The following is a 27,491-nucleotide window of genomic DNA, read 5'->3' as shown; positions in this document are numbered from 1 at the left end:
AAAAACACAATCTTCTTTGTATTTATTCATGTAGTTTCAAGCCAAAGAGACCCTTAGCTACAAAAAGAATAATGACCTGTTGAGATGGAGGCAGCAGATGTCACATTAGATCAAAGGCCTAACCTGATTACTAGACATTGGACCTCACAAGAATTGACCAATTTGTTAATAAAAAATGTACAACAGAAAAGTCCCTACCCCAAATTCTACTATCTGCTGTGGCAAAAGAAAGAGTTTTATAACGATAGTGTCTGGGTTATCTTGCGCGTACCTCAGACTTCTGCCAAGTACCTGCTACCTCTCCAGCACATCCATCACGACAGAGAGAGACGTTCTCCTGCCTTTTAAGACTAAAAAAACACCATGGCCCGAGAACCATAAGAATCACCAGTGCGCCATTTGCCCCAATTAGAGGCCTGCACAAAGAATGTACCTCCTTAATCTAAGTTTTGGTTAACTGTTGCATTGCTGCTCCCCCAAAATATTTAGCTTTTCATCCTTTTGTTAGATCCCCATTAGAGAAAATGGGAGTTAGAGTAAAGTCAGATTTTATGAGCTATTCAATTCTTCCTCCAAACTTAAAAATTGAAGGGTCTTGACTTTCAGCCTCTTTGGCCCTATCTCTATCGGAGGTGGTTCCCCCACAGTCTTACCCAACCCATAGTCGAAATTTTCATCTCTTTTATTCTCGTTTTGCTTGCTCGATGCATTATCCCCTTTCTTGGACTTAATAGAGATGGGAACTGTACCACTTCTGGCCGATTTGTCTCTTAAAGGATAATCCAAGGCTTCCTTAGAATGGATTGAATTACCATTGTAACTATGAGTTGCATCATCAGCCATGGAACAGTCTGATGAAGATAATGGCCCAAGCCGTCCTTCAGTTTGATGTTTCTTTAATCGTTTGTAACCCTGGAAAAAAAATGCCAATAACACTCAGTAGCTTAGTACAATTTCACACCAAAAATGACGAATGTCCACACAGTAGCAAGTAAGGTGAATGTAACTATAACTGGTCAATGGAAACAGCATTTGAACATTAGCTTCATAAAATTTGCTTTTGACACATGATATAAGGGGTCTCATACTATCCACTCAAACAAAGCAATTAGTTTGACATAATTGTTTACCTGCAAATCAGAAACAATGAACATAAAATACCAATCTGGATTGACACAGACAACTAGCAAGACCAGGTAATCAAAGCCCTGTAATTAAATAGGCTAAAAACTTATTTTGCTCCAGATTTGGTAACAAAAGTTCAAAAGGGTTTACTACCATTAGGATACATATTAGGTAAGCTGAAGGACTAATCTATGCAAAACAACAAAGGGAGATAGACGTATTCAACGATCCAAATAGAAACCAACAAAAATTTATTTGACACCCGCTTTTCCACTTCCATAGAACTGTTTAACTTAGAACTTTAATTTTGAAAACAGAATGAGAGAAAAGTTGTATTGAACTAAGACCCCAGAATGCAATACCTGGTGCTCAACATTAACTGATATTGAATCATGTGTACTCCTCCTCCCATGTTCTGTTCTAGAACGTCTCTTCACTCTGAAAATTTCTGTATCAGACTCATCACTGTCTTGATCTACAACAGTTCTAGCATCTGAAACATGAGCTACTTTTTCATGAACCTTTAAATAGTCATCACCAGGTGAAAAAACTGATCTTTCACTTTCACATCCAGAAATGTCTCTAGAAGGCCTGACAGATACACTATTCCCTAAGTTTGAGTTAGCATTTTCCTGTACCTACAATGTAAATTGAATTAGCTTGAGATCAAATAAAAGCATTTCCACTTCAGTATTCCAGAAATCACAAAAGTAGCACAGATATAGTAACTTTATCGATGATCACTTACATCAACATTAGCAGAAAGGCAATCTTTTTGGTCCATGGGAGAACCAACACGTGACACAATTCCAATACTAGATGCAGAAGCATTGGAGGCCTGTTCAACCCAGTCCTCAGTTTTCAAGGTTTCCTCAGACCATTCAAACTTTATTTCACAAAATGGAACATAGCCTTCCTCTTCAGCTCGTGGAAACATGTTCAAAAGGAGACTGTAGTCATCACTTTCTCTATATTGCCCAATTTCATGCAAAACAACATCATCCAGCTCAAACTTCCTTGCTGCAGTTTCAATGTCCGAAAAATCTTCCCTTAAGCAAAGGGTTCTACTGCTTCCACAAGGTAGATCAAGAGACCTAGGATCTGATAAAGAAACAACCATCATACTGATCATCAGTTCAGTGTCTCCGGATATTTTCTTTCTTTTTTTATTTTATGAAGGAGCTTCCCCGTATAATTAACAAATAAAGACAAAGAAAAGGTTCCATTCAATAACATACCATGGCGAAGGCACATTGCATGTGAGTAACAGTTGCAGTTCAGATATGCTACATAGCAGTCACGCTTGCATATGCTGCAAAGAATAGTGCCGTGTGAAAATGACGATACACCAGAAAATGCTTTTGATCTCATGAGGCACCACCTAGCACGATGTTGAAACCGCATCAAATTTACAAAAGAAACTTTAATGCTATGGTGGGTGATCAAATCTGCAGAGGAATAAGCTTGATTTTGAAGTTCCAAATCCATACGCAAAAGCATTGCTTCTTTGCAGAGAAGTTCCTCGTGGGGAAGAAGAGGCACCCTGTTCAGCAGTGCATAACGACGGCTAGCAACTGAACCAATTGGGAACCAATCACCAGTTGCAAAGTTTACAGCCTCGCCACAGTTAAAACCTACATATTAGAGAAATAGAATTCACTAATGCTAATTGTCAACTAAGATGAAACTACAAGAGTAATAAAAAAAATTAGGGCCAAAAGTAGAGAAGTGTTGGAGAACTATGTCAGACCAACATGTTTTAAGGTATTATGCATCCTTTAACTCTAAAGTTTAGACAAAACTATAGACGCTTACCGTGGCTAAATCCAGCATGATATGCTCTTGGAAAAGTTACTATAAAGTCCCCAGGCTTTTGAACAGCTTTATAGACAGGAACATCATGTTCTGATAAAATGTTAGGAGGAAACAATGTTGTCTTCTGCAAAAGCACATCAAAAGCTCCATCCTCCCCATCAGCGTTTAAGATATCATTGTTATAGACATGCTGGCGGACAACCTTTTCAAAGTTGAGCGCTGCATGACCTGGAACACCATACCAGGTTTTTGCTGCCCCGCAATGATGATAATTGATGCTATATGCACAAATGAAAAAAGGTAAGTCCCCAAATTAACCAGACTAGGACGTACACTTCAAATTAAATCACACACACCTGTACAAGTAGTGATCTTCAACATGCCAGGCAAACATACTAAATAGCATTCCAATGTATAACATTGGTTCAGTAACTCCCTAGAGAAGAGAAAATACATTATTAGGAAGTGAGATAACTTCAGGTTGGACTAAAATTTCAACGAAAAAGATGAAAAAACTAATCTGTTTACCGGGATAGCTTTTTCGAGGAGTCGAAGTGTTGCTTTAGGTAGGCAAGAAAATCTCTGAAACCACAAATAGAGGATTTATTAGAACAGAAAGGGAATATAAAAGGGCAAATAGACCACCTTTAAGACTACATCTAATGCTGACAGGAGCGGGGAAAGCTGATGCATGGAAAATTATGAGAAAGATTTTATTTTGTCCTTCGTGTGGTAGGTTCAGAAAGGAAGGAAAAAGGTAAAAACCGTAAGAAAGAGGAAAAGAGTACAAGAGAACATTGAGCGGAACTCTATCAAACAACAGTGACAAGGCTAACACTGATAAAATGTTTCAAAACATGAACGTAGCAGCAATAAATATGAACGCTAGATGCAAGGCACATTGACTCATTTTATACTGACAATAGAACATATCGCTTAAAACAAAACAAAAAAACTCCATATAGGAACAGCACGATAAGGAGAAACTTTGTTCTGAAATCTACACCTTCATATTCCATTTGCATTTTCCAAGTTCATCATTGGGAGAAGATGAAAATGCACTACCATCAACATCGCATGCATATTCAACACTCTCAGTCTTTCCACAAGCTATTTCATGCCAAAATTCTTTTTCCATATAAGCAGGAGGAAGGCATCCAGCACTACAATACCTACGAGTAAAGAGCTTGTTCGCCATTTTCTCGAAATCACGAAATGTGTAGTTTCTGAAAAACCATATTATTCCTCAAAAGCTGACAAATAATCAATTAACAGAACACCAAATACGAATGAAAAACTAACCTTCCGCTCATGAAAAATGTGACCTTGTCATCTGTATCCCATTCAGCTAGACGAAGTGGCTGTACCCTCGTTGAAAATTTAAAACCAGCCTTCTCTTTCATCAACACTACTCCAGCAGGAACAGAAGCCATGATTGGTGAAACAATCTTGCATATTCCTGTTATTTCAAACATAGTATCAACTCTTATCAAACAAATGAATCTGACAGAACAAACCAAGTCACTAGCAACTAAGTTTATACAAGAACACAGTCCAGACAAAGCAAGAAGGATTAATATGTTTTTGAAAATAGATGGGACAATTTTCACCTTCAAAAATCAAAATGGACAGAGGACTACAGATAATGCCGAAGACTCTAGATAACAAGTAAATCAATGTTCTCAACAGGCAGATTCCATCAAAGGAACGTACTCAATAAGGACTAGAAGGTAAAATTCTACCTGGAAACTAATAGAATAGTGTTTGCAGTGAGAAACATAAGACATTAATTTATTTGACACGGAATATTAATGGAGACAATACCATATTTAGAAGCTTCAGGAGCTATCTTCTGGAGATAAACCAGCGGATCCTCAAACTCCTCTTTACTTGGATAATAAACTGGACATTCTGGAATTTTATCAGTCCAGTCAAGATTAGACGTATCAAACTTGGCAACCTTGTGCTTTGAGAAAACATCTCTTCTGTTTAAGGAAGTCCCCCACCCTGCATTTACATGAACTCTAACACCACATGAAGCTGAAGAGCTTAGGGCATCTCCTCCACTTCTACTCATCGTATTGCTGACATAAGTCGAATCATTCATAGATTCTGGTTTCTTTCGTTGAAGCCTTTTTCGCTTCAAAAACTCCAACATAGCCTCCCTTGACATCCCGACTCTCCCTTCCAAGTTCCACCTGCCATACAGAAAATGAATTAGTAATAAATAACGTACTATTAGCAACCTTCAGATCGAACCATTCAAGAAAAATGTTAAACTCATAGACAAAGTTCATATACTTCAATTACAATTCCTTTTTCTTTTACAGATTAGGACAAGTACAAAAAATCTTTACTGATGTTCGAATATGGACAAAAAAATCAGAATTAGCAATACCAAAAACTATCACCTAAACATGTGATTCAGTAAAATATGAAATCACAGAAATAGTATTCGCACTTGATTGAAAGTTTAGACTGTAGATTATGCATAAGAAACCACTGATAAAACAACAAAATAACAACTACAGTGCAGTAGGAATTCTAACTAGGGGATTCAAAAAAAAAAAGAGAGGCATATTTGGGATTTGAACCTGCCTTTCTCTTTATGCTAGGGGGATTCAAAAGTTTATATACGTGTAAAAAATTGCTTTTACCCTATTTACGCAGTATAACTTTCCGACAAAAGGGGATTCAATCCCCTTCCTTGCATGTGGCTCCACAACTGCTAATATGCATCAATCTAGAACTAGTTAGTGCTTGCTATATGAATCCTCGGTATCTCTTCTCCTCTATTGGGACTGTTTCGTTCCAATACTACCACTACTAAAACATAATGTAAAAGTCATTCAATTTTCATAAAAAACAATAAGAATGATCGAAATCCAGACTTCAAACGAAAAGAACCAAATCACATTCACCATTTTCAAAGCAAAAAAAAAAAGTTAGACGAAACCTCACACTCTTCTTATTATTACACTGCGCATACAAATGTTCTAAAAAGCATAGTATTGCAAACCTATCCTCTACTCCGGCGTCTTCTCCCACACTTCACCAGAAAATTAAATTTAAAAAAAAACAGCAACAACAAAAACAGAGCGCTTGTAAAACCGCCAGCTAAGTCCTAGAACACGATCTACAGCAGAATGAACCGTAAACACAGCCTTAGGCTATCCACATTACCTCGATGCGGCACAAAACCGAGTCCAACTCGGAGATCAAAACGATTTCACCGTCCGAGTGGTTCAACTACTCGAAAACAAATTCAACTACTCGAAACCAAAGGATAATAGAGAAGCTGTATTCTCTGGTGACACAGTTCACCTGCGAGCAGGCGGTTTTCCGGCGATACGAAGAGGTTTACCGGCGAGCGGCGACACCGGGTGATTTAACTACGCTCGAGAAACAAGGAACACTACTATATCAGAGATTCTGAGCGCGTGTAACTTCTCCGGCGACAGTTCGCCGGCGAACGAATGATTTTCCGGCGGGGAATGGAGAAAGTAGAGAGAAAATAGAACAGTAGATGGAATCGAGAAGAATATTAGAAAACCGGAAAAGAGAAAAGAGTGGATAATTTAGAAATTTATAATATACGCAAAAAGGACAGCTGTTCGGAAAATAAATATAAATATTTTAATTTAAATAGTAACCAAATTGATTAAATTGGGAAATAAAGAATTCGCTTTTAATGGTTTTCTCATTTCTGGTATTGAAACGAGAAGTGTGAAGGAAAGTGGTTGATAGGTTGGTTCAACCAAATGCCTGCCGGCCTCGAAACGCAACGTTTTGAAACCATAATCTTTTTCGGTCAACAACAATAACAACCCAGTATAATACCATTTAGTGGAGTCTAGGGAGGGTAGTGTGTACGCAAATTTTACCCCTACCCTAGGGTAGAGAGACTGTTTCCAAATAGACCCCCGGCATCCTTCCCTCCAAGAACATCCCACCTTGCTCTTGGGGAGACTCGAACTCACAACCTCTCGGTTGGAAGTGGGGGTTGCTTACCATCAGAGCAACCCCTCTTGTCTTTTTCGGTCGAAATACAAAAATGCCTGTCGCCGAAACTAATTACATTTGCCGGCCAAAACAAGTAACAACAATAATAATATAGCCAATAAAATTTTATGGGGTCTGAACAAGCTAATGCGTATGCAGATATTATCCCTACCTTATAAGGTAGAAAGGTTATTTCCGACAGACCTTCGGCTGGAAATGACCAAAAATTATACTCTCTCTATTTCAACTAATGTGAACTCATTTGACTAGGTACGAAATTTAAGAAAAGATATAAGACTTTTGAACTTGTGGTGTAAAATAAAACAAACATATTTTGTGTGGTTGTAAATCACTGCATAAAGGTAAATTATTTCCAAATAGGGAATGAGGTCATTCTTTTTGGTACGGACCAAAAAAAATAGATTCACATAAATTAAAATGGATGGAAAATAAAATATGTATATTTTATATATATAATATACATATAGAAAAAGGGCGACCTGGTGCACAAGGCATCATGATCGGGGAAGGATCGGGCACCAAAAGGTGTGATGCAGATAACCTACCTTAATACAAACATTAATGGTTGTAATCACTGCTCGATCCCGTCATGTAGGTTATTATTTTTTGAAACAACTAAAAATATATATTTTTCATCTTTTTTTCCCGCTCGATTTCGGATTCGTTTTCGCCTACTAAAATATTTGTTTTACCAATAACAATTTCATTCTTAGAGCTTAAACCCAGAACTTTTGTAAAAGATAGAAATGTGTTCACTATCACCCACCACAACTTCTAATGGTGTTTTGAAACCATAATCAAGTCTATTGATTTTTACACTTTTAGTAGGGATTTTTGCCGATATTTAATTTGAATTGTGTTTGGAGATAAATTTCCATTAGAAAATCTTCAGAGAAAATTAATCTTTAATACTGCACAACTTCTCATTGTCAAACTAAAATTAATAATATCATTAATTGATGTTATATTAAAATAAATAATAAATAAAATTATTTATTAAGTCCATTTGTTCTACAAGGCTTCTGTTTCTATAGCGGTTATTAAGTGTGAAAAGGGAAAGAAGCGGGAAGCCAGGATCCAGTACACAAAAGATACAGGAGAAGCACGTGGGTGCTTATATTAGCCGTCGATTTCAATTCGTTACGTTGTTTGAACGGTGGAAGATTGGCTTCCATCTTTAGTGTGATATCCGTTAGTTACTTTGGTTAGCTAAAAGGACAGCTATCTCCATGGTAAGTTGCCTCTATTTGACTGTAAGGTTAGGGGTGATTATGTCATTTCACAGAGAACCATGAGAAAAAGGCAACTCCGTAACGTGAGTTTTAGGTTTTCCTCAATAAAGCGAAATTGTAGATAGGGCCCCACCTGAAACGTGGAATAAGTTTTTTTTTTATGTGAGTTATTTAGATTTAATATTTTTAAGTAAATAATAATAATAAGCAAATAAATCACATTATGAAAAATGTAGACATCTACTAATTAGAGTTGAGGGCTGATTTAATGAATAAACTCTTAGATCAGTAACATAATAATTAGGTAAAGGATTCAAGCTCGTTCAGTTAATCTTATTCTTAGATTTTTATCATTATTTGATATCGTTTCTGATTCGATATTTTGATATTGTTACTGTTTCTTTTTCATGATTTCTTCATCTATTTTTTTTTATATTATTGTGATTTTACTTGTCTTGAGTCAAAGGCTTCAGGATTTGAGATTTATGGGTTTTTACCGTAATTTTAAATTAATACGCAATAATAATTGGATTCACAGTCAGATATTTATCAATATTTAGTGAATTTAAATACAGAGTCTACGCAAGAGTTACTGAGTTCCCGGGAACTATAATCTATGCACTAGGTTCGCTTCTGGTCAAAAGTCTATCGGAAACAATCTATCTATCTATATAAGATAAGAATAATATCGGTGTATATGTTATTTTTCCCAAATCTCGCTCGTAAAATATTACTGGATATATTGTTATTGTTATTGTTATTGTAACCGTAGAAGAAGGAAAATAGATTGCTATTGGTTGAGAGGTCTTTTCCTTTTTTAGGAGCTTTTATATTTTGAGGTTGGGCTAATGATTAGGTTTCCACATTCGGCGAAAACGAAACTTTGAAGGGACAAAAGGAAAAGGCCTTTTGGTCGGCGGCTCAGTTTTAGACTTTCTTTAAATAGACGGTCAACAAATTTTCACACTTTTGATTTTCTGTTTTGTGGTCTTAATTTACATTTAATTACAAAAGAATCGCAAGAAAATACACATGACTTCACAGTTCATACCATAACAAAAAATGATTCATATTTTTAAGCTTTAACCAACCTAGTCCATATTGTACATATTTTGAAAGCACAAGCAAATTCAAAATATGTGTTCTTACAACCATTACTTCTAAAAGTTATGGATTTAAATTTGCGTTCTCACAACCATTGTTTCACTCTCTCTTCTTCTCACATCTTCTACATATGCTTCAAGGGGCCGTCCGCCATTGCAACTTCTTACCTGGTTGCAATGTAAGAAAATTTAAGAGTAGAAGTCCATCATTGAAGGTCATTCAAAGCTTTGCTTTAGAAAATAGGATTTTTTGAGTTTGTTAGTTGTTTGGATTGGGTGTTGTTCTAATTGATTGAAAATATTCAAAGGAGTTCAAAATTTAAATTTGAAGTGATTTAGAGTAGATTTGAGCAAGATTTGAGTTAAATTTTAGAAAAGACGCAAGGAAGAAGACGAAGTCAGTTTTTTGTATAATTATGTATAATCTTGTATAAGAGTGTATAAACATATTTTACACACTTTTATACACCTTTATACAAGAGTCTGTAGACGAACTTTTTCCATGATTTTCAGTTGCAATTCTTGTTCAAAACCAGCTCAAATCTCCATTAAATGACTTCAAATTTTATAAACAATACTTATACTATTTCTAACAAGTCTAAATAACACCCACTCCAAAATTATCACAAAACCAAATTCGAAATTTAAACCCACATATTTAAGCTTGTTAAAAATCTAATTTTCACCATCCAAATGGATTTTATTTGTTGAACTATATTTGAGTCACAGTTATTGATTCGAAAATTAACTTAAAAGCTTGAGAAATCTTTTAAATATTAAATAGTAATTTTTAGAACCTATTGGAGTTGGATGTTGAATCTTAACCTATTATTTTTAGGCTAGTTGATTGTAAATTAAAATATGAGCTATAAAATTGAAAAGTAAGGAGCTCAGTTATTCTTATGTGAAATTTTTTCCTTAATTATTCACAATGAATTTGTCACGCTCCTTAAGAAATGATAAATGAAGTATAATTATATTTTATAATAATACCCATAATAATGATAACAATTTAAGAAATCTTGAAAAAAAATGGGAAATGAGTAAGGGCAAAACAGAAAAAAATTAATTTTCTCTTGATTTGCTAAAATTAACAAGTCAAAGGAAAAATATATATTTAGTATAGTAGATAAGTAAAAGTGAAGAAGGAGAGTATGTCATAGGGGTGTCAATGAATATTTAAAAATCGACTAAACCGACCGAACCATACTTTACCGAATCGATTTTTAGGTTTTTTTTAAAGAAACCGTAGGTTTTTATATAAAATCTATAACCATACCGATAATTAGAGTAGGTTTTTTATTTTATAAAAATAAACCGAAAAAATACCGAACCGTAGCGAATAAATTTTACATGTGAAAAATATATTTATATAGTAAGTTTAAAACTAATAAAGCATTAAATTTTTCATTGGGTCTTGCAGTTATATAAATTGTTATAAGTCATCTAGTAATTAAACTCAAAATACTAATTCCTAAAACCTATTATGCTACTTATACTTAAACTAAGTTATTTCAAGTATCTTTATTAGCAAGATACAATATTCTAGCGATTATTAATAGCAAACTACAATGTATTGAATATGTTTCCTTTCATATAATTTAAATTTATCTTTTTGAATATTTAATATAGACTTTACTCTTGAGTCCCGACTTGGTTAATGGCTCTTTACTTGTGTGATTTATATTTTCTTTGCTTTTACTTGGGTTCTTTTGTGTTGTTGTCGAATAGTTGATGGATCGATACTCTAGCCATCTTTCATGTTTTTAAATTTATCACCCTTTAAACAGTAAAAAGTCCTAGAGAGTTTTGCTAGGTCGTATAAAAGAACGTATGTTATTGCATTCTACTTCTACTGGTGAATTTTACATGACATTTTAAAAAATACCGAAAATTAATTGAACCGTACCGATACCGAAGTAAAATCGACATGATTGGATGGTTTTGAAAAGTCTAATTTTGGTTATACATAATAGAATAACCGAAAAATTGGTATGGTACAAATTTTATAAAATAATCGACCGAACAAAACCATTGACACCCCTAGTATGTCATAATTTTTGTATAACAACTATTCTTTATAACAACACTTTATTATAACAGCCAAATTTTCTTTGGAACCAATTTTGTAATGTTATATTATACTCCTATCTACATTTTATATAAGAGTACTTCATTGTAGTAGCCAGAAAATATCGGAACATACGAGGTTATTATAGAGAGGTTTGATCGATAATTATAAAGTTATGATTAAAAATAAAATAAAAAATTTAAATTAAATTATTTTTAAATTAAAAAATACATCAATTTATTGAAATAATTAACAAAAAAAATTATCATATAAAATGAGATGAATAGAGTAATAAACTTGCACATAGAGTTTCGAAAAGAGTAGTAATTGCAATAATAGTTCATATCTACCTATTTTATCCTTGTAATTACGTGAGAGAATATACAAGGAAAGATCTTCTCTTTGATAATGATACACTAATTGAGAAAGTGAAATATGCCAACTATATGCTTCAATTATTACTAAGTGATTCACATGGAATTTCTATTGAAAGAAGATATTTAAAATCCCAATTGGGAATTGTGTAATCGACATGTGGTAGTTGACTTTCCTTTTTTCAATTTATATGTCACGAATTATTAATAACACATAAAAGCCAATAAAACTCTTATTTATTATTCCAGCTGCCACCTCTCGGGGCTCAATAATTATATCAATTCTTTTTATATAATTTCCGAGGCCTGCAATTGGTCAATAACATGGCATTATTTCTTTATTTTTTCACAAGCAGATAATCAATCATGAATATCTCTTGAAGAGAATGAAATTGTCGAGTTTGATCTATCTGTAACAATATTTTTTTATAACAATACTTTATTATAATGGACAAATTTTTCTCTGAACAAATTTTTCTTGTTATATTTTACCTATTTATAACAACCTTGTACTTATAACAATAACAATCATCTTTATAACAATACGTTCTTTGTAAAATTACCCCTCTATAATAGTTATATAAAATTTTTAAGATTACCAATAATAAGTCTAGAGATTTTGACCAAAGATTTTAAAACTTTATGTACCACTTATGTATACGGTAGAAATCGGGACTACCCGATTTCGTGGGCTCGAGGGTCACTTCAAGAGCGAGATCGAAATAGACTAGGAGTGAGCCCGATGGGAGGCTTCGAAGATCAAAGTATCCGATGAACATCGAGGCTGAACGTGACCGGCCTCGAGATAATACCATTATGAGTTTGTTACAGAAGGACAAAATTCATGCCACGTCCCTAAGATCGTGGCGTAAATCCCGGAATAGATTTGTACGAATTAGTACTAATCTGTACTAGGCTGTTAGACAGTTGTCCCAATAAAACTTCTTTACTGTAAACAAAAATGTACCTTATTTAGAGTTCCCTTATTATATAAAGGGGATTCACTCATTTGTAAACATCATCTAATCATTAGCAAAGAATATACTTTCTTACTTTTTCATTGTTCATTAGAATTGTCCTTGAGTTTTATTATTCTTGCTTTATTGTTCTTGGTTCATCTCGAGGTCCCTTCGGCTCGAGGTCGATACTGCCTAGCAACACTGGTTTGATTTACTCGTTTCTTTCATTTATACGCTATACTTCTTGATTATTAATTAGTATTGAATTAAATCACATATCTTTAAAACTACAAATAAAATTTAATTGTTACTCGTATTTTCGAGGTACAGTTTGGCGCCCACTGTGGGGCTAAAGATAATAGTGGTTATTTCAGTATTGATTCTGATAACACACGTTATTTTCACACTTGTTCTTGTCAAAGATTCTTTGTTTTCAGGTAAAAACATGTCAAACTCACAAAATGCGCCCGTGCACAACAATGAAGGTCTTGGATTTCATAGGGAAAACAAAAATGTAGCTGCTCCAGGAGCCGGCGTACCACCGATTAACCCTGGAGAAGTGCAAAATGTGGAACCAGTCTATGTTAGTTCACACATTGCTTTAAATGCGGATTTAGGCGCAGACCTCGGGGGAAGTGTACGCAAGGAAGTAAGATCCGGTTGCCAAGGAACCCAGGGTAGAGGAGATGGGGGAATCAGCCTCCAAGTAATATTCGAGATGCTACAAGCTCAACAGATTGCCATCGCTTAACTTCAAAGTTAGAATAAAACTCCAAGTGAGGTCAAACCGGGGAACACTTGACGTACTGAGACGGTGTCAGAGAGATCAAACGGTAATGGATCGGGGATTGACCCCACAATTATGAGGATGCTCGAGGAACTCACCAAGAGAATCGAGTCCGGGGAGAAGAAGATTGAGGATAATGACAAAAAATGGAGACTTATAGCTCCCTTGTTGATCAAATATCGGGGGCACCCCCGAGCTTAGAAGGACTAGATTGTAAAAAGTTCGTACAAAGACCCTTCCCCCTAGTGCGACTCCGAAGCCAATCCCCAAGAAGTTGCGTATTCCCGAGATTCCCAAGTATAACGAGACGACCGATTCCAATGAACACGTCGCCTCGTATACGTGCGCCATCAAAGGAAACGACTTGGAAGATGACGAAATTGAATCCGTACTGCTGAAGAAGTTCGGGGAGACTCTGTCCAAGGGTGCCTTGATATGGTATCACAACTTACCCCCTAATTCTATTGATTTGTTTGCTATGCTTACAGATTCTTTTGTAAAAGCACATGCCGGAGCCATTAAAATTGCAACAAGAAAGTCGGATCTTTTCAAGGTAAGGCAGAAAGATAACGAGATGCTTAGATAATTCGCATTTCGGTTCCAAGTAGAGAGAATGGATTTGCCTCTGCTCACTGATGATTGGGTTGTTCAAGCTTTCACTAAAGGTCTCAACACTCAGAGTTTTATAGCTTCATATCAGTTGAAGCAAAGTTTACTTGAGTACCCGGCTATCACTTGGACCGACGTACATAATCAGTACTAGTCAAAGATTAGAGTCGAGGATGATCAACTGGGACTCCTTCAGGGTCTGTTTATCCTAGTAGGCCCATAGGTAGGATCAAAGGAGACATCGATCGAGAATCGAGGTCGAATAAAGATTGATATCAACCGTATAATGTAGACCGTAGAAGCAGCGGGTCTGGGCAAAGCTTTGCACGAACTGAGAGGAGAAATGATCGAGTCCAAAATTCACGGGGACTTGATGCCGAGGAAGATCACGTTAAATATCTAGCATCTGAATAAAGGTACGACCCCAGTCCAATCCTTTCTATTTTTTCAACTAACACTTGTAGGTTTTCGACAAGGATCAGCATGAAGCTTTAGACCTTAAAGCACGTGTTGCACTCTTTTTCCCGTAGACCGGTTTTTGTCCTAAATTGTTTTGTTTGGTGAGGTTTTTAACGAGGCAACCATTGTCGTGTTAACTTAGAGCAATTCAACTTTATCCAAGTTTCCCTACAATAAGCCTCGAGTACTGAAGGGCATTGCACTCGAATGTCTACTTTGTTGCAAGGAAATCACTTCAGGACATCGGGTCTCGATGGGAAAACTTTGTAATGAGCCAAATGGTCAGATGAACCGTGCCCGTATAGAACATTCGAGCCCCGATGGTAAAACATGTACACATGTATCAATTATCCAAAGAAGCATTCTTTCTATATCAAAACACTTTGTGTATCAAAGAAACTTGCTACTATACGAACATCATACTTGTGATTCCACGAGAAACAGCTCAAGGGCCAAAACGCAAATATACCTCGAATACTCGGGGACTTTCATCAACAATCAACGAATTCGAGTATCTGAACTCGAATTTATAAGACCTCAAAGAGGTATCCCTCGACGCAAAGTCCAAGGCCATCATACTCGGGGAATAACTTTTCGGATAAGTTTGAAAGGTTATCGAAAAATAATTCCAAGAGATATACCCGAAGGCTACGACCATATTAAAGGCTACGACCATATTAAAGATTACGATCATATAAAAGGCTACGGCCGAAATAATGCGGCTCGGAGACGTCCAACTTCCGCCATAAATTAAAGGCCTTCAAATACTTCGAAAAACCAGTTAAACTCGGCTACCCTCGGCAAAAACAAAAAGGGCTTCGATAAAATCAGCCTTCGAATAATTTAAAGGCTTTGATAATATCAGCCTTCGAAAAAGCCTCAAAAGGTATTAACACAAAAGGGTTCTGATTGATTGAACCCTCAAAAAACCCAATGGGTACAAAAAACACATGCTAAGGCATAAAGAAATTTTCACTAAGTCTTTTAGCTGAAAAGAGGAAAAAATTATAGGCGTCTTAAAGGCCGAATTGGCCCAACTTAAAGAGCCTAAGGACCGATCTAAAAAAGGCTAAGGGCCAATATAAAAAAGCCTAAGGGCTATTTTCATTTCGAGTTCGAGCAAGTACTCACTCGACTACTAAGCCCAAGGGCTACCCGAGTTCGAGAAAATTCTCACTCGGGGACTAGCTATGATGTATTAGGAAAAATTAAGTTAACATTTGGAATTAATTATGTGCTGACATATCAAGACACGTGGATCAATGAAAGAATGACAGCTAACAAAGATTATTCAAAGAGACACGATCCTTAATAGGCACGGGCAAAGATTCGAGAAAACAAGAAGGAACGGTTACTCGAATTTCTTGGTAATTTGAAGAGACATCAGAGGAATGAACCTACATAGCAAAAAGTACAGATACGTATTATCTGTAATTAATGAGCATCAATGATGGAAAACATTATAGAATCTTCACGAAACAGTTATGATTGCCAATTATAACGTTACATTAATGTCATTAATTGTTCATAATGGCTCTATTATGAGAGGAAATAAACGTAGTACTTAGAAATAGCTATAAAACGAGAGAAATAACATTTGTAAAGGGACACAGAATATTATTGAAATGCACTGATTTACTTTGCTTTGCTTACTCTGCTACCTTTCAATTTAATTCTTCCTTTTAATTACTTAGTCTGTTTACCGTGAAAATGGTAACAACAATTAAATTTGTAAATGGGACTCTAAAAATATGTGATATATTTGTATGCTAGTTGTTAGAGCAGTTGATGCTAAGAGTATGAAGTTTAACGAAGAGACACAAGCTAAAACGGGATAATAGTCAAACCGAGGGGCTTGCCGTCTGGGCTTCGAACTGGTCGATGAGGGGCCTTGGGGTCGATATTCAGCTCGAGCTCGAGCTATCGGGGATAACCGGGAGAGGGATAACAGTTAGACTATAATTAAAGAAGGCTCTTTATGGGCAATATCAAGCAATAAATGAAGAACAAGTATGAAAGCAATAGGTTCAAAGAGTAGCCTCGGGCAAATGGGTTAGAGAGAAAAGAGAAAGAGAGATATATTATTTATCTTGTGGAGAATAGTTGGAGCAACATCCGCCGGGGGCTTTACAAAGTGATGGGGATCCCTTTTATAAAGGAGGGGAATCCCGTTATAGTACAAAATGTGTTAACTGTAAAGACATGGAGATAGGACGGCTGATGTGACATCTTGATATAGGCCCCGGATAGGTCATCCCTCTCAGATTAAGCCGTGTGCCTTGGGAACTCCCCTCTTGCCTGCTATAGCATGCTACAACCATTAGAACGCAATGCCCTTCGGACCGGTACCTGATGACCCTCGTGGGTGAGTCTTCGACCTTGGCTTTGAGCTTCGAGGAGCATGACCGCGAGACGACCTTATGAAGGGGAAATCAGGCCCCCAGATTCGCCGTATACAGATAGTCTCCGCGTTTCTTAAGGTGAAAGCGACAAAAATGATAAGAAATGATCCTGAACTCCTGTTTCCTTCGATGTTCTTGTAAACGGCTACGAGGTGTCAAGACACACCATGCGTGTTGTTCCTGTAGGTTTCTGCATTGACTGCGGCAGTTGGATTCCTTCAATGCACACACAGTGCTTTTATAAATACTCCCCCTTTCTTTCTAGACCCCATCTCGTGCCAAAAACCCCTGATAATGTCTGTTTTTCCCTCATTCTTGCTCCCTTTCAGGAACGTAACACTTTTTTCTTCCTTCAGATTCTCCCAAGGATGGCAAAAATTTCCACTTTTGCTTCCCAGGAGGTTGCGGTCTCAACCTCTTCATTTTTCTCTCAAGGCGAAGTGACCATTTCCCCTCACGTTGAGGAATGCGTCCTAGGATCTTTTGTGATGACCTCCAATTTCAGAGTCGAGAGACCTTCCTCGAAGTCAGGGCATCACGAGCCCGTAACTCGGTATATCAGCTCTATAACAGATATTGAGAGAGTGAGGGCCGATTGTCGCTGGGGGGATACCGTGCTCGTGGAGATTCCCGCTCATGAGGAAGATATTATGGCTCATAAAGCCGGCTTTCTAAGTGTGTATACCTACCTATTTACCTTGGGGCCGGTGAGGCCATCCTCGGCCCCGATCAACCCCATGATTCTTGACTTCTGCCGGAGTTATCAAGTAACTCTGGGCCAAATTCATCCTTCGTTCTGGCGCGTGGTTTATATAATCAGGCATTACTCGAACATGATAGAGGAAATGCCCTTCACCCTCAATCTTATGATCCAAATGTATAATCCCCGTCTTCTTTATGGGGGTTTAATCAAGTTTCATTGCCGAGCCTCGAGATCCCTTTTGCCTGCACCGAGGAGTTCGGGGACGACGGATGGGTAAGCCGATTTGTCCGAGTGAGGCGTCTGACCTGATTCCAGTGGAAAAGATGTCGTTCCCTGAGAAGTGGAATGCTGGGCGTAAGTAAACGTGTGTCTTTGATCCTTTTTGACGATATCTCCCCACACATCTAACTCTACTTTTCTTGCCTTTTCAGTCGTAGCGATCTACCCTGGTGCGGTGTCAGATATCCAGGGTTGGATTGGCCGTTTATACTCGATTTGCTCGTATACCGAATGAGCGTGGAGAGATTTGTCCCGAGCTCAGTGGGAAGCCAAAGACCATGGTGAGCCTCGAGCCTTGTTGCATCCGCATATTTTGACATAGTTTGTTGTTAGTATCTTTCTTCATCCTTTGTATTTAACCCCTGCATTTATGTAGGTCAGGGGAAAATCCCTTTGACGAGGGAGGCACCGTCCATTGGAGGGGACGCTCTGATGCTTGGAGAGGAGAAGAAATAAACGTAGTACTTAGAAATAGCTATAAAACGAGAGAAATAACATTTGTAAAGGGACACAGAATATTATTGGAATGCACTGATTTACTTTGCTTTGCTTACTCTGCTACCTTTCAATTTAATTCTTCCTTTTAATTACTTAGTCTGTTTACCGTGAAAATGGTAACAACAATTAAATTTGTAAATGGGACTCTAAAAATATGTGATATATTTGTATGCTAGTTGTTATAGCAGTTGATGCTAAGAGTATGAAGTTTAACGAAGAGACACAAGCTAAAACGGGATAATAGTCAAACCGAGGGGCTTGCCGTCTGGGCTTCGAACTGGTCGATGAGGGGCCTTGGGGTCGATATTCAGCTCGAGCTCGAGCTATCGGGGGTAACCGGGAGAGGGATAACAGTTAGACTATAATTAAAGAAGGCTCTTTATGGGCAATATCAAGCAATAAATGAAGAACAAGTATGAAAGCAATAGGTTCAAAGAGTAGCCTCGGGCAAATGGGTTAGAGAGAAAAGAGAAAGAGAGATATATTATTTATCTTGTGGAGAATAGTTGGAGCAACATCCGCCGGGGGCTTTACAAAGTGATGGGGATCCCTTTTATAAAGGAGGGGAATCCCGTTATAGTACAAAATGTGTTAACTGTAAAGACATGGAGATAGGACGGCTGATGTGACATCTTGATATAGGCCCCGGATAGGTCATCCCTCTCAGATTAAGCCGTGTGCCTTGGGAACTCCCCTCTTGCCTGCTATAGCATGCTACAACCATTAGAACGCAATGCCCTCCGGACCGGTACCTGATGACCCTCGAGGGTGAGTCTTCGACCTTGGCTTTGAGCTTCGAGGAGCATGACCGCGAGACGACCTTATGAAGGGGAAATCGGGCCCCCAGATTCGCCGTATACAGATAGTCTCCGCGTTTCTTAAGGTGAAAGCGACAAAAATGATAAGAAATGATCCTGAACTCCTGTTTCCTTCGATGTTCTTGTAAACGGCTACGAGGTGTCAAGACACACCATGCGTGTTGTTCCTGTAGGTTTCTGCATTGACTGCGGCAGTTGGATTCCTTCAATGCACACACAGTGCTTTTATAAATACTCCCCCTTTCTTTCTAGACCCCATCTCATGCCAAAAACCCCTGATAATGTCTGTTTTTCCCTCATTCTTGCTCCCTTTCAGGAACGTAACACTTTTTTCTTCCTTCAGATTCTCCCAAGGATGGCAAAAATTTCCACTTTTGCTTCCCAGGAGGTTGCGGTCTCAACCTCTTCATTTTTCTCTCAAGGCGAAGTGACCATTTCCCCTCACGTTGAGGAATGCGTCCTAGGATCTTTTGTGATGACCTCCAATTTCAGAGTCGAGAGACCTTCCTCGAAGTCAGGGCATCACGAGCCCGTAACTCGGTATATCAGCTCTATAACAGATATTGAGAGAGTGAGGGCCGATTGTCGCTGGGGGGATACCGTGCTCGTGGAGATTCCCGCTCAGGAGGAAGATATTATGGCTCATAAAGCCGGCTTTCTAAGTGTGTATACCTACCTATTTACCTTGGGGCCGGTGAGGCCATCCTCGGCCCCGATCAACCCCATGATTCTTGACTTCTGCCGGAGTTATCAAGTAACTCTGGGCCAAATTCATCCTTCGTTCTGGCGCGTGGTTTATATAATCAGGCATTACTCGAACATGATAGAGGAAATGCCCTTCACCCTCAATCTTATGATCCAAATGTATAATCCCCGTCTTCTTTATGGGGGTTTAATCAAGTTTCGTTGCCGAGCCTCGAGATCCCTTTTGCCTGCACCGAGGAGTTCGGGGACGACGGATGGGTAAGCCGATTTGTCCGAGTGAGGCGTCTGACCTGATTCCAGTGGAAAAGATGTCGTTCCCTGAGAAGTGGAACGCTGGGCGTAAGTAAACGTGTGTCTTTGATCCTTTTTGACGATATCTCCCCACACATCTAACTCTACTTTTCTTGCCTTTTCAGTCGTAGCGATCTACCCTGGTGCGGTGTCAGATATCCAGGGTTGGATTGGCCGTTTATACTCGATTTGCTCGTATACCGAATGAGCGTGGAGAGATTTGTCCCTAGCTCAGTGGGAAGCCAAAGACCATGGTGAGCCTCGAGCCTTGTTGCATCCGCATATTTTGACATAGTTTGTTGTTAGTATCTTTCTTCATCCTTTGTATTTAACCCCTGCATTTATGTAGGTCTGGGGAAAATCCCTTTGACGAGGGAGGCACCGTCCATTGGAGGGGGCGCTCTGATGCTTGGAGAGGAGAAGAAAAGGGAGAGGAGTCTACCTGTTGGGCCTCCGGAGCCCAAGAGGGCCAAGGTAGAAGATTCCAAGGTTGACCCAGCAGCTCTGGCCTTCGAGGCTATAGGAAACTCTCGAGCTGAAGGTGAGGGAGAAAGCAGCTTCTCAACAGTCCTTGAAGAACGTATAGACTTGGTTGATCCTCGGGACGTGAGGATGGATGCTCCCGAACCGGAGTCTAATACCACCGTGGCCCAGCTTCATGGCAGTGAAGCAATGGATGGAGTATCGAGCACTACCCCCTAGTTGGCAAGTGGCCGAAATTGTTCTCGAGCTGGGACGCCCTTGGCAGGTAGTTTGGAGGGGCCTCGATCTGGGATCCAGGGTGAACAAGGGATAGAGATTTTGGCTGATCCTATTAACCCATTGATTGTTGTTGATTCTCCTTAGGGAGAATTCACTCTGTCCCACAAAGTGCAAAACGTCCCTCGCGGGGAGCCTTCTAAGGCAGGAGTACTAATCAAATGCGGAGATGTATTCGAGAGGTCGGCGACCATTCTCGAGGGTAGTTCCGAGGTTGATGCTTCATCATTTTCGATGAGATGGGCAAACTTTGCGAGCAGGTAACTTTTGTTAACCTTGTTTGCCGTTCTGGGCTGTTCCGGTCTTCGTTCTCCTAACTTATCTCGTTATATGGTTTCAGGCTAAAGTGCTTTATAACCATGCTCTTACCCAATATCAGGATGAGGTGAGCCGCCGCGAATGCGAGAAAGCCTATTTTACCGAGCCGGTTGTTTACCCCCTGTTTTTACTATCATCTGAGCCCCTGCGAGATTCCACTACTTTTAACTTCTCTGGCCTTAATTTGTGCAGTTTGAGAAGAAGAACGCCCAGCTGAGAGGGGAACTTCGGGCCAGAAATGCTGAAATCTCTGAGCTTAGTCAGCACGTGAGCGAGATAGCTTCTAAGAGGGACAACCTTCAGGGGAAGGTTACCTTGATTGAGCGTCAGCTTCAGGATGCAAAGGAGGATAGTAATAAGTACAAAGGCCTCCATTCCGAACTGGCATCCGTATTGTTTTGGATCAAAGCTAAGGCCGAGGCACTTGTATCTTCGCACGGGGGGAGGGGGAGTGGTCATTGCGGATTCTTGCATTGAGAGAACGTTTGAGGGAGCTAGCCTGATTTTGCCTCGAGCCGCGGATCATTCCTAGCGGGATTCCCGAAAGCAGATCGCTGGGGGCGCATTGGAAGGCAGCTCGAGTGGTGTTAAGAACGGGGGTGGATTCCCGGAGAGAGAGGATGTCGTTGAGAAGGGGCCGTCGGGGGACTCATAATCGCCTGGGTGTAACCCTTGGGGAGCCATTGAGGACGTCGGTTTGGCAATAGATTAGGATCTTTGTTATTTTTTCATGTCAATCTTCTTGTTTGTATACATTGCTTTCATTTTGGCATATGTATAAAGTGAATCCTGCGGCTTTGTTTCCCCTATTCCCATTTTCCCTGAATTCAACAATAATTGGCGAAAACCCTTAGACCCGAGATATGGCACCGTGGCTTTTTTAGGCCGGCTCGGGAGTTTTCACGTGCCTGGTCGATGCGACCTTTAATGTAAACTGCCGTTAGAGCTCTTACACTTTTGCTCAACTATTTTTCATTGAGTCTCCGAGTCGGGTTTTGACTCGAGTCTACTCGACCTTCAATCTTTTGCGACTGCATGAATAGATGAAAATGGCTTTTATATGCCTTGGGTCAAAGTGACCTTTTAGGTATATGGCCTCGAGGCTCATGAAGCTGGCGATGGTGGCTCTTATGTTGTGCCCTTAGGCATGTATAGTTAACTATTTTGGACCCGATCTCCGAATCGGGCTACGACTCATGCTCATTTTAATCCTCAAGTTTTCAATTTCTTAGCTGGCGGCAATGGCTCTTACGCTTTTGGTCGTTGAGACCTTTTAGTGTGCGGCCCTGAGGCTCGTTTGACTGGCGACAATGGCTCTTATGCTTTTGCCCGTAGGCATATTGTAGGCTTTGTTTTCCTCTCGTTAAGATTTTTTTGAAATGATTTTGCTTGACCCTTCGTCGGTTCGGGCAGAACCTCGATTTAAGTCGTTAGCGGCAGCGTTCGAGCACCTCGGAAGGTTTAGCTTGTAGGTTGAGTAGCTCGAAGCCTTGTGATTTGGAGCTGACATGGTCGAAACTCGTTTGCCTATTGAGGGTAGCCTGTTTTAACCAGTTCTTTTCGAAGTAGATTCGAAGTAATGGCCTGCGATTTTGTTAGCGACGGTCGGGTGTCCCTGAGTTGCGTTAATTTGACCGGTGCAACCGTTTTGACCGTAGTCATATGTGTTTGGCCGGAGCCATTTTTGATCCCGAGTAATAGTTTAGGCATCTACATCAAGGGTATGCCCTTTCGGGAGTCTTACAAATGTGACATATAGCCTAAACTTCGGGATTGAGTTTCATGCCTGTTGAGGTCTTACAGTTTGTCATGCCTGTTGAGGTCCTACAGTTTTTGTTGCTATGTAAAATAGATCTAGCTACACCGAGTCTTCCTGCTCGGGGTTTTACGGCCTCATGTTTTCCAGTATATAGCGATTGACGTCAGTCATCGAGTTTGCTTAGGCCAGAAGACCGTTATTTGTAAGTTCTGAATTGCCTTGTTGGCGCCTTATGAGTCCGTAATTTCGACCCTGATGTCGTGCAAGTGCCAAATTATTGACGCTAAGTCTCCGAGTATTTCGGGACATATTCGGTGGAGGGAATCCTTGCCACGAGCATGCCGAATTTTTTCTTTTTTTAGAGTACGAGATGCTGAAAGATATTCTTTAATTGCTTGGCGTAAATACATGTTGTTTCATTGTCATGATCTCGGCCCGTGCAGGCACGATTTGTTTGATCGTTTGGCCCAGTACATCATTTCCTATTGGAACCTCGTTTGTCAGTTCCCGAGACGGGGCTGATTGTAAAGAAAGTCTGGTAGGCTCATTGAATCCTTCTTGGGAAGTGCGTGGACGTTGCCTCATTAAATACCTTACCGGTAAAAACCCGTTTCGGGGTAAAAAACTCGGTCAAAGGAAAAGAGTGTGACGTTTGCTCGAGGATCTTTGTGGGATTTTGCGTTCGGATGCCCTAGCAGTAATACCGCTTAAGCATCAGTACATTCCAGTTGCTCAAAAGTTGTTCGTCCTCCATGGTGCCAAGCTTATAGGATCCTTTGCCAACTATTCCGTGGACACTATAAGGCCCTTCCCAATTCTGGCCCAGCTTCCCTTCATTAGGGTTTCGGGTGTTGAGGGTAACCTTCCTTAAGACCAAGTCCCCGATCCCAAAATATCAAAGATTTGTTCTCCTATTGTAGTATCTTCTAATTTTTTGCTTCTGGGCAGCCATCCGAATCAGCGAGGCTTCTTGTCTTTCGTCGAGCAGCTCGAGGGTAGTTGTCATGGCCTCGTTGTTCGAGCCCTCAGTAGTGTGCTGGAATTTGGCGCTCGGTTCCTCGACTTCCACCGGTATCAATACTTCGACGCCATACACTAGAGAGAAAGATGTTTCCCCGGTGCTCGATTTTGAAGTTGTTCGATATGCCCTCAGCACCTCGGGCAGTGTTTCTCTCTATTTTCCCTTGGCGCTCTCCAGTTTCCTTTTCAAGTTCTGAATATGGTTTTATTCATAGAGTCGGCCTGACCGTTTGCACACGGGTGGTAAGGCATTGACAGGATTCTCTTGATTTTGTTGTCTTCAAGGAACTGTGTTACCTTGTTCCTGATGAATTGCCTGCCGTTATCGCATGTTATTTCAGATGGGATTCCGAACCGGTATATGATGTGATACCATATAAAATTGATGACTTCCTTCCCTCTTATTTTCTCGAAGGCCTGCGCTTCCACCCATTTTGAAAAGTAATCAGTCATAAATAGAATGAATCTAGCCTTACCTGGTGCCGTCGGCAAAGGGCCGATGATGTCCATTCCCCATTTCATGACCATGGTGATAAGATGGAATGTAGTTGCTCGCCGGGCTGGTGGATTATGGGAGCGAACCTCTGGCATTTGTCGCATTTTCGGACGAATTCCCTGGCGTCTTTTTCCATGATGTCCCATTAGTAGCCCGCTCTGATCACCTTTCGGACTAAAGAATCGGCCCCAGAATGATTTCTGAAAGTGCCCTCGTGGATCTCTCGGAGCACATAATCCGTGTCGCCTGGTCCCAAGCATACCGCTAGGGGGCCATCGAAAGTTCTCCTATACAGAGTCCTATTTTCGTCAAGCGAGAACCGACCTGCTTTGGTTCGTAGGGCCCTCGATTCTTTTGGATCTGCGGGTAGCTTCCCATCCTTTAGATAAACAATATATTTGTTTCTCCAATCCCATGTCAGGCTGGTGGAGTTAATCTCCGCATGACCTTCCTCGACTACTGATTTGAACAATTAGACGATGGCTCTGGGGAGCAGGTCCTCTTCTTCAGCAGAAGATCCCAGATTCACGAGGGCATCGGCCTCGCTGTTCTGCTCTCTGGGTACATGGACTAAGGTCCATTCTTTGAAGAGACGTAATGGGACTTGGATTTTGTCCAAATACCTCTGCATCTTGTCCTTCCGAGCTTTGTATCATCCATTCACTTGGCTTACTACGAAGAGCGAATCGCATTTTGCCTCGACAGTCTCGGCCCCCAAACTTTTGGCTAATTCTAAGCCCGCAATCATAGCCTCGTATTCGGCTTCATTGTTAGTTAGTTTTGCATTTTTATGGATTGTCTGATTATACCGCCAATGGGCGGCTCTAGGACTATACCGATCCTGGATCCTCTTATGTTTGTGGCACCATCTGTGAATAGGGTCCATACCCCGGAGGACGTGCTCGATTTTAATAAAAGTTCCTTCTCTACCTCGGGCACGAGGGATGGCGAGAAATCGGCCACGAAGTTCGCCAAGATTTGGGACTTGATGGTTGTTCGAGGTTGATACTCGATATCGTACCCTCCGAGATCAATGGCCCATTTGGCCAATCGACCCGATAACTCAGGTTTATGCAGTATACTCCAGAAGGGATAAGTTGATAGAACACAGATATGGTGACACTTAAAATATGGCTTCAGCTTGAGTGGGGCGCTTATCAGTGCGAGGACCAATTTTTCTAGATGGGGATACCGGGTTTCGGCGTCCCCCAAGGTTCGGCTTACATAATAAACAGGAAAATGTGTGCCTTGCTCCTCTCGAACCAGTACTCTGCTTACCGCTATTTTAGACACGGCCAGGTATAGGTATAATGTTTCATCCTCCTTGGGTGTGTGTAGCAACGGCAGGCTAGTCAGGTATCATTTCAGTTCTTCTAGGGTGTGTTGGCATTCTGGAGTCCATTCGAAGTTTCTCTTTCTTTTGAGTAGGGAGAAGAAATGGTGAATTTTGTCTGATGACCTTGATATAAATCTGCCCAGGGCCGCTATCCGCCCTGTCATCCGTTGCACGATTTTTACATTGTTCACCACCATGATCTCTTTGATGGCTTTTATCTTGTCGGGATTGATCTCGATCCCCCTATTTGAAACCATGAAGCCTAGGAATTTGCTCGAACCTACTTCGAAGGCACACTTCTCTGGGTTGAGCTTCATGTTGTAGCTTCTGCGGATGTTGAAAGTTTCCTGCAAATGGGTCAAATGGTCCTCTATGCAGGGATTTGACTAGCATATCATCAATATATACTTCTATTGATTTAACTACTTGATGCTCGAACATTTTATTAACTAGGAGTTGGTATGTTGCTCCTGCATTTTTTAGCCCGAAGGGCATTACGTTATAGCAATATGTACTATACTTTGTGATGAACGAGGTTTTTTCCCTGTCCTCGAGGTTCATCTGGATTTGATTATACCCCGAGTAGGCATCTAGAAAAGTAAGGGTCTCGCGGCCGGCCGTATCATCGATTAGACGATCGATATTAGGCAATGGGAAGGAATCTTTGGGGCACACTTTATTCAAATCTTTATAATCTACGCATATTCTTAGCTTTTTTCCCTTTTTGGGCACTAATACTACGTTAGCCAGCCATTCGGGATACTTTACCTCTCTAATGGATCCGATTTTAAGAAGTTTCGCTACCTCCTCTTTGACGAAGACATGTTTTACCTCAGACTGCGGTCTTCTCTTTTGCTTTACAGGTTTGAATTTGGGATCAGCGCTTAGCCTGTGGGAGGTTATTTCCGGCGGGATTCCTGTCATATCAAGGTGGGACCAGGCGAGTTCTGAGTTCGGGGATCAACCCCATTCCCTGGTATACCTTACAATCCGGGGGATGCTCGATTAAAATGGTCTGCTCCAGTTCTTCGACTGTTGATTTGGTCGCATCCGATTCTTCGGGGGAGACGAAGGTTCGGGGGGCGAAGAAATCTTCGTCGTCGTCTTCGAGGGTCTGTACACTTCTCTCTTCATCCGAGGCCGGGCATATGGGGGTTGGCGCCTCATGGTGGACCGCGAATATTTCTTTCGCTGCCCGTTGTTCTCCATGTATAGTCGTGATGCCATTCCTCGTGGGAAACCTTATCACCTGGTGCAAGGTTAAGGGCATTACCCTTATGCTGTGTATACAAGGCCTGCCGAGTAAGGCGTTATACCTCATGTCGTCGTCGATGACCTGGAACTCGGTGTTCTGGATCACGCCAGACGTGTTGATCGGGAGGGTGACCTCTCCTTTCGTTACTTCACTGGTCATGTTGAAGCCGTGGAGGATTCTAGGGATGGGAACAACTTGATTGAGCAGCCCCAGCTGTTCTACAATTTCCGATCTAATTATGTTGGTTGAGCTGCCCAGATCCACGAGTACGCACTTTATCCTAGTATTGTTTAAG

At 40.2% G+C, this 27,491-nt stretch overlaps 1 protein-coding gene across 1 annotated transcript; it reads right to left on the bottom strand.

Annotated features, from left to right (window-relative positions):
- Positions 1-409: 409 nt before the first annotated feature.
- Positions 410-6,261, bottom strand: LOC107760192 (lysine-specific demethylase JMJ13). Its single transcript, XM_016578207.2, is given in 12 exon segments — positions 410-625; positions 628-912; positions 1,488-1,763; positions 1,874-2,226; positions 2,364-2,759; positions 2,941-3,218; positions 3,297-3,376; positions 3,469-3,522; positions 3,947-4,166; positions 4,243-4,399; positions 4,765-5,138; positions 6,124-6,261. Coding segments are annotated over 11 exon segments (2,517 nt in total). The 5' UTR covers positions 5,114-5,138; positions 6,124-6,261; the 3' UTR covers positions 410-556.
- Positions 6,262-27,491: the final 21,230 nt, after the last annotated feature.

Source organism: Nicotiana tabacum, chromosome 5 (assembly GCF_000715075.1).
Source record: "Nicotiana tabacum cultivar K326 chromosome 5, ASM71507v2, whole genome shotgun sequence".
Taxonomy (NCBI): Eukaryota; Viridiplantae; Streptophyta; class Magnoliopsida; order Solanales; family Solanaceae; genus Nicotiana; species Nicotiana tabacum.
This window is presented reverse-complemented; position numbering and strand designations above follow the sequence as displayed.